General features: G+C 39.5%; 3 protein-coding genes and 3 non-coding genes across 10 annotated transcripts; 4 read left to right on the plus strand and 2 right to left on the minus strand.

Moving 5' to 3' along the window:
- Positions 1-524: 524 nt before the first annotated feature.
- On the plus strand, positions 525-2,263 carry LOC121771193 (60S ribosomal protein L21-1-like). Its single transcript, XM_042167976.1, has 2 exons — positions 525-817; positions 1,900-2,263. Exons 1-2 carry the CDS (start codon positions 581-583, stop codon positions 2,155-2,157), a joined length of 495 nt encoding a protein of 164 aa, XP_042023910.1. The 5' UTR covers positions 525-580; the 3' UTR covers positions 2,158-2,263.
- Positions 918-1,041, plus strand: LOC121773073. Its single transcript, XR_006044649.1, has one exon. It is a non-coding gene; the product is annotated as a small nucleolar RNA SNORD14 (small nucleolar RNA).
- LOC121773069 lies at positions 1,303-1,424 on the plus strand. Its single transcript, XR_006044645.1, has one exon. It is a non-coding gene; the product is annotated as a small nucleolar RNA SNORD14 (small nucleolar RNA).
- LOC121773071 lies at positions 1,663-1,785 on the plus strand. The gene has a single exon (XR_006044647.1). It is a non-coding gene; the product is annotated as a small nucleolar RNA SNORD14 (small nucleolar RNA).
- Positions 2,264-2,636: 373 nt separating the features above from the next.
- Positions 2,637-9,146, minus strand: LOC121769689 (F-box protein At3g58530-like). Of its 4 annotated transcripts, none has more exons than XR_006043672.1 (13): positions 6,021-6,850; positions 5,502-5,858; positions 5,201-5,260; positions 4,762-4,845; positions 4,332-4,462; positions 4,139-4,214; positions 3,973-4,043; positions 3,700-3,786; positions 3,541-3,613; positions 3,388-3,455; positions 3,224-3,292; positions 2,965-3,075; positions 2,637-2,889 (listed from the first exon to the last, which is right to left on the minus strand). XR_006043672.1 is itself a non-coding variant. In XM_042166425.1 (13 exons), exons 2-13 carry the CDS (start codon positions 5,664-5,666, stop codon positions 2,824-2,826), a joined length of 1,056 nt encoding a protein of 351 aa, XP_042022359.1. In that variant the 5' UTR covers positions 5,667-5,820; positions 9,009-9,146; the 3' UTR covers positions 2,637-2,823. The 4 variants fall into 4 exon arrangements, 3 of the variants coding, with proteins under 3 accessions (XP_042022359.1, XP_042022358.1, XP_042022357.1); XM_042166425.1 differs by lacking the exon at positions 6,021-6,850 and adding an exon at positions 9,009-9,146 and having other exon boundaries at positions 2,965-3,070; positions 5,502-5,820; XM_042166424.1 differs by lacking the exon at positions 6,021-6,850 and adding an exon at positions 9,009-9,146 and having other exon boundaries at positions 2,965-3,070.
- Positions 9,147-10,926: 1,780 nt separating this feature from the next.
- LOC121770077 (probable protein kinase At2g41970) lies at positions 10,927-13,083 on the minus strand. Of its 2 annotated transcripts, none has more exons than XM_042166880.1 (6): positions 12,910-13,083; positions 12,602-12,723; positions 11,687-12,332; positions 11,401-11,533; positions 11,221-11,307; positions 10,927-11,146 (listed from the first exon to the last, which is right to left on the minus strand). In XM_042166880.1, the coding sequence occupies exons 2-6, from the start codon at positions 12,705-12,707 to the stop codon at positions 11,015-11,017; spliced, it is 1,104 nt and encodes a 367-aa protein (XP_042022814.1). In that variant the 5' UTR covers positions 12,708-12,723; positions 12,910-13,083; the 3' UTR covers positions 10,927-11,014. The 2 variants fall into 2 exon arrangements, with proteins under 2 accessions (XP_042022814.1, XP_042022813.1); XM_042166879.1 differs by having other exon boundaries at positions 12,602-12,755; positions 12,910-13,082.
- Between the last annotated feature and the right edge of the window lie 2,785 nt (positions 13,084-15,868).

A 15,868-nucleotide genomic window follows, 5' to 3' on the forward strand; every position in this document is an offset into this window, starting at 1 on the left:
GTAAAAATAATGAAAAAATAAATTAAAAGTGTGGAAAAAATGGATAGATTTTATTAGGAAGTGGGGAAATATTTTTTTTATTAAATCTGAAAATTTCAGATTTTTTTGATTTTTTAAAAAAATAATAATAAAAAATGATAAACCAACAGACCAATCAGAGCATGCCACGTCGACGCCTCGTGCTCTTGCCGTTGGCACGGATGTGCTCTATGCATAGAGCATCGCCCTGCCGTCGGCAAGAGCACAGCAGCGGACAGGGCTTGTCCTTGCCGACGGCAAGAGCACGTCCGTCGACAAGGAGACTGTTGTGGATGCTCTAATTTTTATTAATGATATTTTCTCACTCCTCTCTATCTGAAGAATTCTACGGCGGAATGGTTTTGCTAGTGAGTTTGAAAATAAAATTCCACAAACATATAAGACCCAATTAGCAAGCCCAATAGCTCAATTACACGCACCAAAAAGGCCCATCCCCCTCCGAATAGGGTAAAACCCTAATTTTATCCCCATTTATATACCATTCATCTTCCCCAAATCCCTAACCTCACACTCATCAGATTCAGCTCAATCCATCACAACAATGCCGGCTGGCCACGGACTGAGGTCGCGCACCAGAGATTCATTCTCTCGGGCCTTCAGGAAGAAGGGTCCGACCCATCTCTCGACCTACCTCCGCACCTACAAAATCGGAGACTATGTAGATGTTAAGGTTAACGGCTCCATCCACAAAGGCATGCCCCACAAATTCTATCACGGCCGAACTGGTCGCGTCTGGAACGTCACCAAGCGTGCCGTCGGCGTTGAAGTCAACAAGCAGGTATCCCTCGTCCCCTTATTTCCCGATTTGTTTCGTTTCTGTATTTTGCTTCTCGTATTCGTATTGTGTGATTTTTAGCATTCTATTTGGGATTAATTGGCTTCTGTGATGATAAATTCTAAGGCTGTTTCTCAAAACATTCGCAGTAGCCGCCTGAAAGCTTTCGCCTTTCGCCTGGCTTGAGAGCTTCTGATGCTTATATTCTTCCTTGGATATCTGAGATCCCCATTTTCTTGTGTTTAATGTGTATTTTATTTATGTATTGTTGTGTTTTACCTAGTTTGTGGATGCTCAGTTTTGCAAAGTGATAAAAGTAAAATGCTACCTTTAATTTGCTTTGAAATAGTATTTTTGTGTGTTCACTTTAAATTCTGATTATTCAATATTTTATAGCAAGAATTGTAGATGTAGATACATGAAATTCTGAATGGTTAATGAATTGTTGCATTTGATAGAGGCATTATGATATTTGGATTACTTTTTGTTGTCTGTGATGATAAAATCTAAGGCTGTTTCTCAAAACATTCGCAGTGGCTGCCTAAGAGCTTTCGCCTTTGCCGGGCTTGAGAGTTTATGCTGCTTTAACCTTCCTTGGATGTCTGAGACACTACTTCAATTTCCTTAATATACTATGCTCGTAAATAAAAGTGTTTTACCTAATTTATTAATGCTCTGTTTTTTGAAAGTGATAAAAATGTTACCTTGAATGTGTATTCGAAGAGTATTTTTGTGTGTTCCCTTTAAATTCTAATTACTCTACATTTTTAGCAAGAATTGTAGCTATAGATACATGATGTTCTGAATGTTTTTTGCAAGAAATGTTTTTTATGAAATGTTGCATTTGGTGTCTGTGACGATAAACTCTAAGGCTGTTTCTCAAAACATTCGCAGTAGCCGCCTAAGAGCTTTCGCCTTCGCCAGGCTTGAGAGCTTATGCTGCTTTTATCCTTCCTTGGATGTCTGAGACACCACTTCTTATTTGCTTAATATGCTATTATCATAATGTTTTGGGTTATTACATAAATTATGGACTTTTGGTGTTTCCTCCTTATTGACCATTGTTTTATTATGCTTGATTCCAGGTTGGCAACAGAATTATAAGGAAAAGAATTCACGTCCGCATTGAACACGTTCAGCAATCACGTTGCCACGAAGAAGTGATGATGAGGATAAAGAAGAACGACCAGTTGAAGGCAGAGGCAAAGGCACAGGGTAAAATCATCAGCACAAAGAGGCAGCCAGAAGGTCCAAAGCCTGGATTCATGGTGGGAGGGGCAACATTAGAGACTGTAACTCCAATCCCCTATGATGTGGTCAATGATCTCAAAGGTGGTTACTGAGGATTCCTTTGATTATCTTTGTGATGAACAATTCGTTGGAAATTGATAATCCACTGCAACACTTTTACATGTTCAATTCTAGCAATGACATATGGAACTTTATTTACTTTGTTTTAGTTTGTTTCAGTTTATTTTTCAGCTTTATTTATTATCATATTCTTCTTTTATCCATGACTTAGATACCAATTTTACTATTTTGGGATGATCATGATTTAAAGAGTCTATAGCTCTTTGTGGCAATAAATATTTTTCAGATTTTTTGATGAAATCATTTGATGAAACTTGAAACCCCTATTGTTTGCTTGCATCAATTTGACTTTTTTTTATGGAGTTACAACTTACAATAGGTTTATTTTGTTCTTATTCATCTTTTCTAAGCATTCCATATTCCTTTTTATTATTGAATATCCATGTTTTTTTTCTTGGCATTGGTTTTAACGATCGAGGTGGATTCAAATCTAAACTCTAAATTGTGGAACTTTTTCAAGGCAACATTTAATAGCCTTTTTTGGGACAAAGAAATGTTAAGTAATTCTATATCGAATACAACATTAACTGAATCTTTCTAGGGAAAATGTCAAAGAATTACATCCAAAACTTTCAAAACATAGAAAGGCATTAGTTAAAGTTCAAAGATAGTCTGCACCCAAATCATATTTCTCCATTTTAGCTATGGACTTTAAAGCATACCAACTTGGGAAACAACTGCAGCAATTCATCACGGCTTCGCCTCTGAAACATAATGTAAATATTGATAGAATTATTTCAAGTAGGTATATTGTATCTATGAAGGAAATCAGTGTATACCTTTATGCCGATACAACCGTTAACATCGAGCGTCGTAAGCGTAGCCGAACAGCAGCCTGAGAGAGCCTCCAAGCTCTTGTCTGTAACTCCCACTATTCCAAACAGGCTGCACTAGTAAATCACATCAGAATCTCAACAGACTAAACTGTCAACTTATTCAAGAATCATATCAAAGTTGTAGTAATATTTTAGGCATAAAAACCATAAGAAACTCCTATCCATATATATATATATATATATTAATGTTCTAAATACTCACCTCAGAAACTCGAGAGATTTGCAGCCTTCTGCAAGAGAGACAACTCCTTGATCAGTGATGCGCACGCACCTGTTCATATAAACGACACAAGCACTTGGGGGTATGAATATGCTATTTTAGCTTCATCAAATGACAAACGGGGCAGCCACTGACATTCCACGTACCAAGTCAAATTTAGCGAAGTTAGGTTCTTGCACTTAGCTATACAAGAAAGGCCATCATCAGACAGATTCTGAAAAGTAATCCATAGTCATGTTTATTGTGCTAAAGTGAATTCTTTAACCAAAACATTGTTTCTTGAATGGATTATTGTATACCTGAGCACCACAGAGATCTAAGAATCGCAGGTGAGTCAAGAGCGATATCCTCTTGTAGGCGGCATCTGTGAAACTGTATGGACGTAGATATATATTAGAATAATCGTTCTTAATATTCTCAGTGCTTTAGATTCTGAGAAATTTTTTTATGAACTTTACCTGGAAAGGGCGTAAAGATTCAAACTATGAAGTGAGGAGCACTTGACCAGTACCATATCCAAACCCTTGTCCGTTATCTTGACACATCTAAATCAGTCATGCTTGTCAGGACTCATGAGATAGGATAAGGTATTACTTTCGCAACAAAGAGATAACTTGGTGCATTATCAGAATATACTGTTCGGTATTTCAAGCGGGATGGCCCATTTATATGATCCAACTGAATCATCGAAACTTATAATAATACATCAGAGGTCACTAAGGCCATAATACCTTGTTATGTTCAACAACTGCAATCCTTGATAATTTTCGGCAATCAATTTTAAGCTTTCATCAGTGACATTCTGTAGTCTCAGATAAAACCACCCAATGTCAGATGATCACTCTAGATAAAAGAATAGTGTATAGCAGCTCAGGCAAAAAAATATATTCACCATACCTTACAACCACTCAGGTTCAAATCAATCACGAGTTTGCAGTTATTAACCAAGCTCCTAATGCCAAGATCTGACACCCTGCAACAAATTGTTTAAGTTACTGTCGAGTTTGGACGTTTATTGTTGATTTAATCGTGCCAGTATAGAATGAGTCTATACTAATACACCCAAGTGCATAGCACAGGTATCAATTACCTAACATTCCAGTAGATCGAGAACACCTTCAATTTTGAGCAATTGCTGGTTATAAATCCAATTCCAATATCAGATATCTTTTGGCAGCCATTCAAATTAAGAGTCTCTACATTCTTAACAGAATTTCCACACTGCAGAGGAAAATACAGTCACTACTAAATATACATATATTAGAAAAGAGGATAAACAAGAAACACCATCCTGATTCACAAAAACAAAATCACTCATCCCAATACTTTGCGTTCAGCAAGCACCTTAGATATATTTTTATAGTTTTTTAGTTCATCAATTAGAAATCTAATAGGTTACTCAGATATATTTCATGATAGTGCCAATGTACCAGGCTCAAAAATAAAAGAGAATTTTTTCACACAAAATGATCAGCGAGTCAGAGATATAGAAGGATACGATAACAGCTTCCATTCACCACCTTGTTTTTAAGATTTTCAAGATGTTTGTCTTCAATATCACGGGCGAACTCAAGGTTTATATGCTTCACATTCTGGTATCTCGGCTGCAAAACAAATAACACAAACAGATTCTTCAAACGCAACTCCAGTAAGTAATGTTCTTCCTTCAATAAAAGCATTACACAATTCGTATATTGTGCTGGCCAATGCTGCTAATAGAAGGACATTCTTGATTGGATTCCTTTACAAAAATGAAAGAACTCTTGATTAACATACTAGTTTCCTAGATAGGTACTCATTTACAACATCAACTTATTCAAATATGTCCAATGCTAAGACTAGTACTATCTTTCTTCAACTATATTTCTGAATCAGCAAAAAATCCATTTACTGTATTTACAACAGCTGAAATAAATGGCACTAAAGCAGAAAAGGGGAAAGATAGAAGAAGATATTAACCAGTGAGAGAGCTGCCACAAGGCGATTCCCTGCATCACTCATCTCATGAAAATCAAGAACCTGAAAAAAAAAACCCAAAAAAATGCTATTGAAAAAGAAAAAGCTCTCTCTAACTAAAAACAATTAAAGGAGGAATCTTTAATAATCTTACAACGAACCCAACTTCCCCAATAATAAGAATCGAGTTTAAATCAACAAAACCCAAAGCTCCAATGAATTGATTGAGAAAAAAACCCTATCACCCATTTAATCAAAGTTAACAAATTAGAGAGGAAATAGACTCTGAAGAAGCACAAATTACCAGCCACAGTGAAGGGTGAGAAACCAAATTACGATTAATCCAAGGGCTAACGAGCAAAAGATTAATCAGGTCCCTTTGAGGGAGCCTCACACTGACAATCTTCATCACTTTCGGTAACGTTTCTCGGCACCATAATTCCACTGATTCCTCCTTTTCTACTTCCATTTTCGCTTCTTCTGGTTTTCGCTCTTTGCACTTTTGCTTGCGGCTTAACTAAAAAACTGGCGATCGTCTTGTTGTTTTTGCATTTCCCCTCCAGAAAGCATCAGTGGCACGGAATTCCCAAAAACACCTCCTACCACGTCATACGAACTTCCTACTGCACTACCACGTCATAAGAAATTCTCGAAGGACTTCCTATAATTAAAAAAATTCACAAATTCACAAATTAAACAATTTCAGGAAGTAAGAAATTTACGGAATTAAATAGTCGACACGAATACGGAGAAAATGCAACCACTTTATTTAAAAAAAACATACTTCATTATAAAAAAATACATAATTACTAAAAAAAATTACATTATTAAAATAAAAACCGGCTTCTCACTCCTCGGATTCCCCGTCGCCGCCACCCCCCCTCGCCGTCACCCTCCGACATGTCTCCGAACCACAAATCGCGCGGCATACTATTGATGAGGGGTTTAAGCGACCGCATGTAATGGTGGTTGGTCGATTGGATCCATTCAACCATTACACGTAACAAGGTTTCATGTGCCGCGATGCGGGCGAATGAGGGGTTCTCGGGATCGTTTTGGACGGGTGCTGCGATTGGGCCTCGGCGGATCCGCTGGGGCTTCTCCTCGCCATCCGCGCCGTGAACTTTTGCCCAACCGGGTGACGGCGGCGGGCCAACGATGTGGGTGTCGGGAACTCTGCCTCGGCGGGGGGAGTTCCGCGGAACCGACACTGCTACTGTACTCTCCGGAGTCGCTGATCTTCGTCCGCTTCGGCCAGCCAGATTCAACACCCGCAGTGAACTTGGCCGAAGAGTGCACAACAAGTTACACCGCCCAATATTTGAATTCCCCGAAGCCCAACTGAGTGTCAGGGAACTGCTCATGAGACAGGAGCTTCACATCCTAGGCAGACATGCCGCTGGTTGCCGAGCGAAGGTTGTTTGTGTAAATGCCGGCAAATCGGCCGAGCTGCCTCTTCAGCCGATCCCACTGTTCCTGGCATTGCTCTCCGTTGTTAAGCTTCCCCCTGACGGTTTGAACTGGAGGTAGCTTTGGCTAATGCGCCACCACATCCGGTCGATGTGCTGGTTCGCCCCGACGTAAGGATCCTCCACTACACTGATCCATGCCTTCCCCATCGCGACACACTCGTCCATGATCCAGACGGTCCTCCTGTTCCCGCTGGATCCCTCCCCCACCTCAGCGGCCCCCTCCTCACCACCGTACATCGGGACGCCCCGTCCCCGGCCCCTTCCTCGCCATGTCCTCCCCCTCATCACTGTCGCCGGTGGTGCGTCAGTGGGAGAATCCCGGATCAGAGAAAGCCCCAACTCCTCCAGCGAGAACGTGTCATTGCCAGTGAACTGAGTCTCGAGAGGAGAACTCGTCGGGTTGTCCGTCGACAGTAAATCCATATAGGGCCAATAGACGTTGTCCACCGGCGATTGGGGGACCCCCTGCCTACTCCCCCCCCACAGCGACATGCGATCCCTGCATCATCCCGGGCATCATCATCCCCGGCATTTGGGGCATCATTCCTGACATTCCGGACATCATCCCCGGGCATCTGGGGCATCATCCCATACCACTGCGGGTACATGTTGAAGTATCTGGGCATTATTCCCGATGGCATTTGAGATTGGGGCATCAAACCCGGCATTCCGGCACTCCCCGGCATTCCGGCACTCCCGCCGATGGGAAAATAAGGCGTCGGTGACTCGCTAGTGGCTGGGGAATCGCTATCGTGGTGCTCCATTGTTCTTCGAAAGAAAGGTATTTTTAGAGGGAGAGATACTCGTTAATACAAGTGGTGCGAATGAAATGAAGTTCAACGGGACGTATTTATAGAAATTAAAAAAAATATTTAATGCAATAAAAGAGAATTCCGCGCGGACGTCTGTGGGAGTCAACTAGGGCTGGGAATCGGTTCGGTTCGGTTCTAACCGAACCGAAAAGTCGGTTAACCGACTCTCCAATTTTTCGAAAACAAAGAACCGGAACCGGAACCGAGAAGGAATCGGTTCGGTTCGGTTAGGAACCGATTTTACACGGTTCGGTTCGGTTCTAACCGATAGGAACCGAATTGGAAAAAAAAAATTAAAAGGTTGTTGCCAGGATTCGATCCCTAGTCAATGCTTGAGAAAAACAGCCAACCTACCACTTGCGCTACAATGCTCTTTGTTTTTCTTATGTTTGTAGAAATACTTATGTTTATATTTCGTATTATAAATTAAAAATAAAAAATAAAAACAACCTATTATAATATGCTTAATCCAACAATTAAAAAAATTTACAACCTGCTCAATCCAAAAGTAAACATGGCCAGCCAACCTAATAGTATTATAGTACCAAAAGTTCAAATATTCAAAAAAAGTAAACACCGTTCAAAGTTTCCAAAACAACATGGTCAATCCAACAAAGTTTACAACCTACTCAATCCAACAAACATTCAAAGTTAAAATATTCAAAAGAAAACCTCCAAGTTCAATTTTTCAAAATTCCAAAACAAATGCACGATTAATTTAACTTTGATCTGGATCACTTGAACTAGACCTCAACCAATCCTTCTTCTCCTAGCCCTAGTTCTTCAATTTCAATAGCTTCAAGAATATCGAGGTCTGGCCGGTTGCTACCTACGTCTTGGGTGAGAGATTCTGAAGTTTCCATCTTCAAACAGACAACAAATAAAGAATCGGTGGAAGCTGATTGAGATAGACTACACAATTGAACACAATAAACAATTTTAAACCAACTGCAAACTTGAACCTATTATATCTAGCATGAGTTCATGGAAACCAAAAAGTACAAAAAGTCACCAAATAGATCACCACACATCATTTGAGAAAGTCAGCTGAAATGGAAGCAAAATCATCACACATCAAAATGCAGTTAAAAAATTGGAATGGAAGCAAAATCACCACACATCAAAATTTCGAAAGTCAGCTGAAATGGAAGCAAAATCCAACTCCGCATCAAAACAATGTCTATTTTTTAATGTCTACTTCTATTCCTAATTTTCTAAGTGGAACTGAACAGTTGAATTCCCACTTTATAGAACACTGTATACACATTATCCCTCCCTCAATTTTCTTCAGCATGTTTTAGATTATTAACCTTTTTAATTAATGCTTTTGTTAATAATGAAATGTAACTACTTTACAACTCAAAAGATTTAAGTTTGTCATGCCCAAAATTAACCACACGTCAATATGAAGAGCACATAAAAAAAGAAACTGAATCATGCAGCTGGAAATTGATGTGCCAAATGCGTGTGTGTATATATATGTCAAAATTGAAAGAGCGAAATTCTGCAACGGAAAACTAAATTTACCCCTTTCGAATTCTGCAACGGGATTAAAAGAGCGAAATTGAGCTCTCCACCAGATTGAGCTCTCCACCGGCGGAAGGAGTCGCTGCGGAAGGAGTCGCCGGCGGGTGTGGCGTGTGGGAGGAGCGGTGTGGCGTGTGGGAGGGAGCTCTGGGAGTGGGACTGTGGTATGTGGGAGAAGGGTTTGTAATTGTTTGGGGATATTGGGCTTCATGTAACTTGGGCTCAAAATCAAAATAAGTCTTTGGGCCAGTTTTAAATAATTAAATTACATCAGCTAAGCCCAATCGGTTCTTTACGGTTATAACCGATCGGTTCTCGGTTATAACCGAGAACCGATCGTGACCTTCACAAGGGAACCGACACCGAACCGATAACCGAAAAATTCGGTTATCGGTTAACCGAGAACCGATTTTTTCGGTTCGGTTCTCGGTTAACCGACTAACCGATGACCGAATTCCCAGCCCTAGAGTCAACGCAATGGCGGACGTCCGCGCGGCGTCGCGACGGAATTCCGCGTAAACGCCGCGGAACTGCGGTGTCCTCGGCGGAATTCCGTATCCGTGCCTACCATACACAATGGCAGACGTCCGCCGTGGAATTCCGGCACACCGGTCGGAATTCCATCGGGACGGGCTCCGTTGCTGATGCTCTCAGCTTTATGCTTATTACCTACTCTCCTACACCCAAGTGGAAAAATCTCGAACCTTATACGTATTTCGCGGTTACGGTTGGGTTAGAAAACCGTCGGTTCCAGTTTTGGTTTCGAGCCAACAGTTTTCCAGCATTTCGCGGTTTGTTTCGATTACGAACCGTCGGTTTTCAGCGGTTTTTTGCAGTTCCGGTTCTGTTTTAAGATTTTTCGCGGTTCCGGTACGGTTTCGGTTATGAAATTTTAGAACTTGAACCAGCCCAGGGTTTCAAAAGTGGCAGTTTCGGTTCCAGTTTAAAACTGTAACCGCATGTTACGATTTCGCAGTTAATCACCCGAACCGTAAACCTTGGGCATGTCTACTATATAAAACATATCACAACTGGTATTGTGTAGAATTATCTTACTCCCTCCGTCCCCAAAGAGTATGTACATTTGTTTCGGCACGAGTTTTAATGCATAATTGAAAAAGCAAGAGAGAGATAAAAAGAAACAGTTTTTAAAGCATTGTTAGTGGAGAATGAGTCTCACATCATTAGAGAGAAAGAAGTTTTAAAATTAAAAAGTTCGTACTTTTAGGACAAATTAAAAAGGAAATAGTTCAATAATAGTATTTTACATGGATGGATGGACTATTAAAATGTGTTGATATGTTTCTGTGGTTTTGATCACAAAGTAATGAATATAAAATAAAATATTGTATTTTAGGAGGAGATCCTAACATAGAGATGCCCAAGGTTTTCAGTTCCGGCGGTTAACCGCGGAATCGTAACAGCCGGTTCCGGTTCCGAACCGGAACCGTGACTTTTTTCTTGAACCGGAACCGCCATATTTTGAACCTTGGGCCGATTCCGGTTCTAAATTTTTTGAACCGAAACCATGCCGGAACCGCAAGTTCTGGACGGTTCCAAACCGGAATTGTGAAAAACCGTCGAAAAACCGTGAAATCTAGCCAGAATAGCGAAAGCCACCGCAAACCGCCGGTTCGGAATCGTGAAAAACCGTAAAAAAATTGCCGGAAAACCGGCGGTTCTGAACCAGAACCGGAACCGCCGGTTTTTGAACCGAAACCGAAACCGAAACCGTGAAATAGCCTCACGGTTCAGTTCCGGTTCCACATTTCTCGAAACCGGAACCGGCGGTTCTGAATCAAAACCGTCGGTTTACGAACCGTGGACATGTCTATCCTAACATGGGCCACAACATGTTTGATAATTTTGTATCATTGTTTAGAAGATCTCTAAGTTACATCAACTTGAGGCAAAAGGCTAACAATGAATACTCAAAATTTAGTTAGATTTTGAACTTGATGATCTTCATAGAATATCATTACAAAGAAACTACTTCAAATTGTAGTTTATGCAGTTGAATCTCCCGTAGGTCCAACTAGTTTTGCATTGAGAAGTGGCTGCAATGCCTTAACCACGATCGTCATATTTGGTCGGAAATCGGCCTCGTATTGCACGCACAGTGCCGCCACCGCCGCCATCTGTCAAGCCGGAAAACACTCAGACCATTTCCTCTATTTATAAATAATTATGTGTTTTTTTTCTTGTTGAATACCTTGGCCATGGCCTTAGGAGGATAGTCCTCTTTGAGCTTTGGATCTATGCATTGTTTCACTTTATCTTCACTCAATCTTGGAGTTGCCTACATATAATTTCAACATCCATTGGATTAGATTTCATATGTCAATATTTGTATCAATAGTGTTTTTGAGCAAAATCTACTATATGTACTTACCCATGTGACCAAACTTTGTTGCCCTTTGGGCATAGTGTGGTCCACTGGCTTCCTCCCAGTCAAGAGTTCTAAAAGCACGACTCCAAAGCTATACACATCACTCTTTTGAGTTATTTGGCCTGTCATCGCGTACCTAATTAAATCATGAGTCATTAAACTATCCATATATAATTATATATACTCCGTCTGTTCTTTATATATAAGAACTTTTGAAGTAGCATGAGTTTTAATGCACAATAGGTAAAATATAAGATATATAAAAAGAAAAATCGGGTGAATAACTCACTCAGGAGCATGGTAACCGAAGGTGCCAAGAACACGAGTAGAGTGCAGGCGAGCCACCGTGTCGGAAGACTGATTCGTCAAGCTATAATCAGCAATTTTAGCTAGAAAATCATCAAACAAAAGCACATTGCTGGATCTGATATCACGATGCACAACCGGCAGCTGGCATTTCTCGTGCAAAAACTCAAGGCCTCTGGCCGCGCCATAGGCTATCTTAACCCTCTGATTCCACGTCAGCAGCGGGCCGGGCTCAGCGCCTTGCACCCCTTTCCGACCGTGCAAAACATCATGCAATGAGCCCATTGCCGCATATTCATACACTAAAATTTGATTATTTCCTTCAAAGCAATATCCCAACAATGACACGAAATACTCGTTTTTGAGCCTCGACACAATGGAGAGCTGCTCGGTGATGTCGGTCTCGGTCTCGGATGAGTTCGTGTCGAGCTTCTTGATGGCCGCGGGCCTGCCGTCGCTTAGGGTGGCGAAGTATACTCGGCCATAAGAGCCCTCGCCGATGAGGGATTTTTGTCCGAAATGATCGGTTAACCGGTTTAGGTCGATCAACGGCAACGCCGGAAGCTCAATTGGCAACACTTTTTTCGGCGCTCCGCCTCTCCCGGCGGCCCGAGGGTCCCCTCGATCACCTATGTATGCACATTTATTAAGTAAATTAGACATCATTTTGAAAAAAATTAAAAAACATAATCGGACTGTTTCTCTATTTATGCATGTCATTCAATATTAATCTTCTCTGTATCGATTCAATGTTAATCTTCTTCCAATTTTATCAGGTATCCCCGAAGGGATATATGTATACGTTTAAATGTATTTTTTATACGTGTGAAGAATAGAAACAAAGTATTTTAATAAGACAGAGGGAGTATGTAGTACTATTAAGCAACGACATATATACCTCCTCCAGCGGTGCCGGCATAGGCGTTGCCGGGCTTAAGCGGGGTGGTGTGCTGCTTGGGTGGAGGCGCGGCGGCTTCTACCTCCCCACCTCCACAGCAGAACATTTCTCACCTTTTAACCCTATCAACAATTACAATTACGATGCTCAAGATCTGCAATAAAATACATACAATTACGTTTTAACCCTATCAACACACCCAATTCCTGAAAAACAAGGAATTAAAATACATTTTGCAACGAAAATTATTAATACAATGAAAAGCCCTTTTTCAATCAAACATGAAAATGAATTAAAATTAAAGCAACCTGTAAAGAGACAGAAAGATGGGAAGCAAATCGATGAAATCTTTCTGCCTAATTTTTCTTCTGCGGTTTGAGGCAAATTCAAAAGGGAAATTTTTTCCCACAGTTTGTTGTGTTTTAACGGGAATATCGCATGCAACAGTTTGAGCCACAAACCACTTCCTCTATTTTAACTCCATTACTATGGAATAACATCATAAATAAAAAGTATGTGCTGGTATGTATTTTACAAGTTTATTTCTATCAACAATCAATGAAATCACAACATTTACATTCAAAATATCTGAACTAAACCAATGGGTCGCAGGTGGTGACCTTGAGGTCACGGGTTCAAACTCCGCCATCTGCAGGGAGACTTTCGGCCTTAATCCGCAAACCCAGTCGAGCAGGATTAGCCGGAATCCGCCTACTATCAGCAGTACAACTTCATTGCTTTAACTCAAATTATAAGGATGAGAATCATGAGATCATATAAAAACATGGAACCACACTTACTATGGAGTATAGTACAAAGATCCTAATACTAATGTTTAATTGGGAGTGTATGCAATTATGTTTAACTACTACTACTAGTAGTAGTATATAAATTATTATACTGGTTGTTTTATCCACTCTTGTTTGGTAGTAGTAACTTTTTCAAGCTCTGTCTTTCTCACAATATTTACCGATAAAACACTACTGGTAATAAATTTACTCATTCGTTGATATATAAATTTTTGAACTACAAAATATACACATCAAAAGGAATACATTGTACATGTAGATACATCACACATAGGCTAGCACTAGAACTAGCCGACGCTCTAGCCAAAAAACAAATTGACAAATACGATTAATTCATTTTAATTGTTGGTATTTATCAAATATTAAAAAAAATGAAGTGCAATGAGTTGTAAATATAGATTATTAAAAAATTGGCTAGCAGACCAGTGTCTGCGCAATAGCGGACTAGCGATCGGTTAACGGTGCTAGGTCGCGGATGAGCGCTCGTCCTACTTCGGGACGTCCCCACGCCCTAACCGCTATTGCGGATGCTCTTAGTATGCTGACCGTTGTCTAGAGACAGCTAGTGGAAAGATGTTTATATAAATGTATACTCTTTCCATAAACAATATCTATTCTGTGATATCTTTCTTTGCATAACCGATTGCCTTTAGCAAAGCCAAATTTATAGTAGAAGTTTGATAGATGGTTAGCATTCTTCTAGTGATTTTTTAGTTGAATTTTATTTATTAAAAATTGAATGAATAATAGACATTTTGATCTTTCAAATTATGGTTACATTAATAAATTGAATGAATATAGACGTTTTGACCTTTCAAATATTTATCACATTAATGAAAAGAATGGTTTTAAGTAATAAAAAAAAATTATTTAAAATAATATTTTTATAAATACTACTACCAAAACTCTCCTTTTAGATAAATAGATAAATAATAAAGCGTTCAAAAGGTTACAATAGCGATATTTATGAAGAGAAAACAAATAAATAATGAGTCTTGGTATTATTTCTATCCATCCAATCTTTCAGTTCACTAAAGAACAACGTAGAAATTAAAACTCTAAATTCCACAAATATTGACATTTTCCTCTCGAAAAATTAATTTCACTGGGACCTCTCAATAAATGTAGCGTTGTCCAACTAATTATATCGACCAAGAAAGGCACATCACATTCGATTAATACTTAAATATAACCTTTCATATTATTGTCATTTATTTTATAATTTAAAACTCAATAATATGAGATTTAATTACACCCACCCATTTCGTTATAATTGAAGTTATTCTTTGTCGAATAATACTACTTGCTAGGCAGTTACTCTGTCGGCAACAATTTTTTTCCTTTACATACACTAAGATACAACTATTTTATAATAATTTCTTATTTAAACCACTATGAATTTAAATACTAATAAAGAGATTTGGTACTCCTCATTATTTGATAGTTTAAACATCTTCAATACATGCATTGTGTTTGTATTAGGGCTGGGAAAATATACTGAAATACCGAAATACCGCACTTACCGTACTGAGAAAATACTGAAAATATCGAATTTTCGGTATATCGTACTTTTTCGGTACGGTATCATACCGTACCGACAGTTTTAGGTACGGTAAAGGTATGCATTTTGTATATACCGCGGTATACCGCGTTATACCGCAATTGCGGTATATACCGCAAATTTACGGTATATACCGCAAATACGGTATATATCGCAATTGCGGTATATACCGGAAATCACAGTATACCGCGGTATACCGCATATTGCGGTATACCGAAATCACGGTACGGAATACCGACAAAAGCAGTACGGTAACGATATCTAAATTTTGGTATACCGACTTTTCAGTATACCGCAATTGCGGTATACCGACAAAAGCGGTACGGTAAACGTGTTGGGGTTTGGAGCCCCTTGCACAGCGGAAGACTTGTACAAAACAAATAAATCAGACGTGGGATCTATTTGACCGATTACGGGATTAATCTATTCACATGTTAACACAGAATTGCATGCTAGAATGCAAATAATTTATGCTCATAGAATATAAATCCTAAACATGAATTCTACGGTTTAGAGTTACCGATTTGATTCTCCAAAGAATCGTCGATTGCTTGCGCCTTCTCCACGATGATCTTCAATACTAGACCACGGATCTTCTGACTGGTGTCCTGAACTGTATTCCGAAATCAGTGTGGGCTGATCTTATCGAAACACTAGGACTCGAATAAAGAAGACAGAACTTTTTCACAGAGGAGGAGCTGAAAAACTCACGGAGGAGAAAATCACTAGAAAAATCGTCCCCTTCTCCAAAATAGAGTGGGCGAAATTTCATGATGAAAATAATTGATTTTTCTGTCTCTCTTATTCTCCTATTTATAATAGTTCATATTGGGCCCAATCAGGGATATATGGAAGGCTTTGGATATGAGCTCCCCCAATTAGCTTTTTACTAATTAA

This window comes from Salvia splendens, chromosome 16, assembly GCF_004379255.2.
Source record: "Salvia splendens isolate huo1 chromosome 16, SspV2, whole genome shotgun sequence".
Lineage (NCBI taxonomy): Eukaryota > Viridiplantae > Streptophyta > Magnoliopsida > Lamiales > Lamiaceae > Salvia > Salvia splendens.

What these genes read in the sequence shown, in the direction of transcription:
- LOC121769689 (XM_042166425.1), bottom strand. Translation starts at nt 5,666, where the DNA reads ATGGAAGTAGAAAAGGAGGAATCAGTGGAATTATGGTGCCGAGAAACG. An exon ending in TTGAAAATCTTAAAAACAAG is followed by an intron (nt 4,463 to 4,761) that starts GTGGTGAATGGA and finishes TTTCCTCTGCAG; the next exon opens with TGTGGAAATTCTGTTAAGAA. An exon ending in AATCTTTACGCCCTTTCCAG is followed by an intron (nt 3,614 to 3,699) that starts GTAAAGTTCATA and finishes ACGTCCATACAG; the next exon opens with TTTCACAGATGCCGCCTACA.
- LOC121771193 (XM_042167976.1), top strand. Translation starts at nt 581, where the DNA reads ATGCCGGCTGGCCACGGACTGAGGTCGCGCACCAGAGATTCATTCTCT. An exon ending in GCGTTGAAGTCAACAAGCAG is followed by an intron (nt 818 to 1,899) that starts GTATCCCTCGTC and finishes GCTTGATTCCAG; the next exon opens with GTTGGCAACAGAATTATAAG.
- LOC121770077 (XM_042166880.1), bottom strand. Translation starts at nt 12,707, where the DNA reads ATGTTCTGCTGTGGAGGTGGGGAGGTAGAAGCCGCCGCGCCTCCACCC. An exon ending in TTCGGTTACCATGCTCCTGA is followed by an intron (nt 11,534 to 11,686) that starts GTGAGTTATTCA and finishes TGATTTAATTAG; the next exon opens with GTACGCGATGACAGGCCAAA. An exon ending in CTCCTAAGGCCATGGCCAAG is followed by an intron (nt 11,147 to 11,220) that starts GTATTCAACAAG and finishes CCGGCTTGACAG; the next exon opens with ATGGCGGCGGTGGCGGCACT.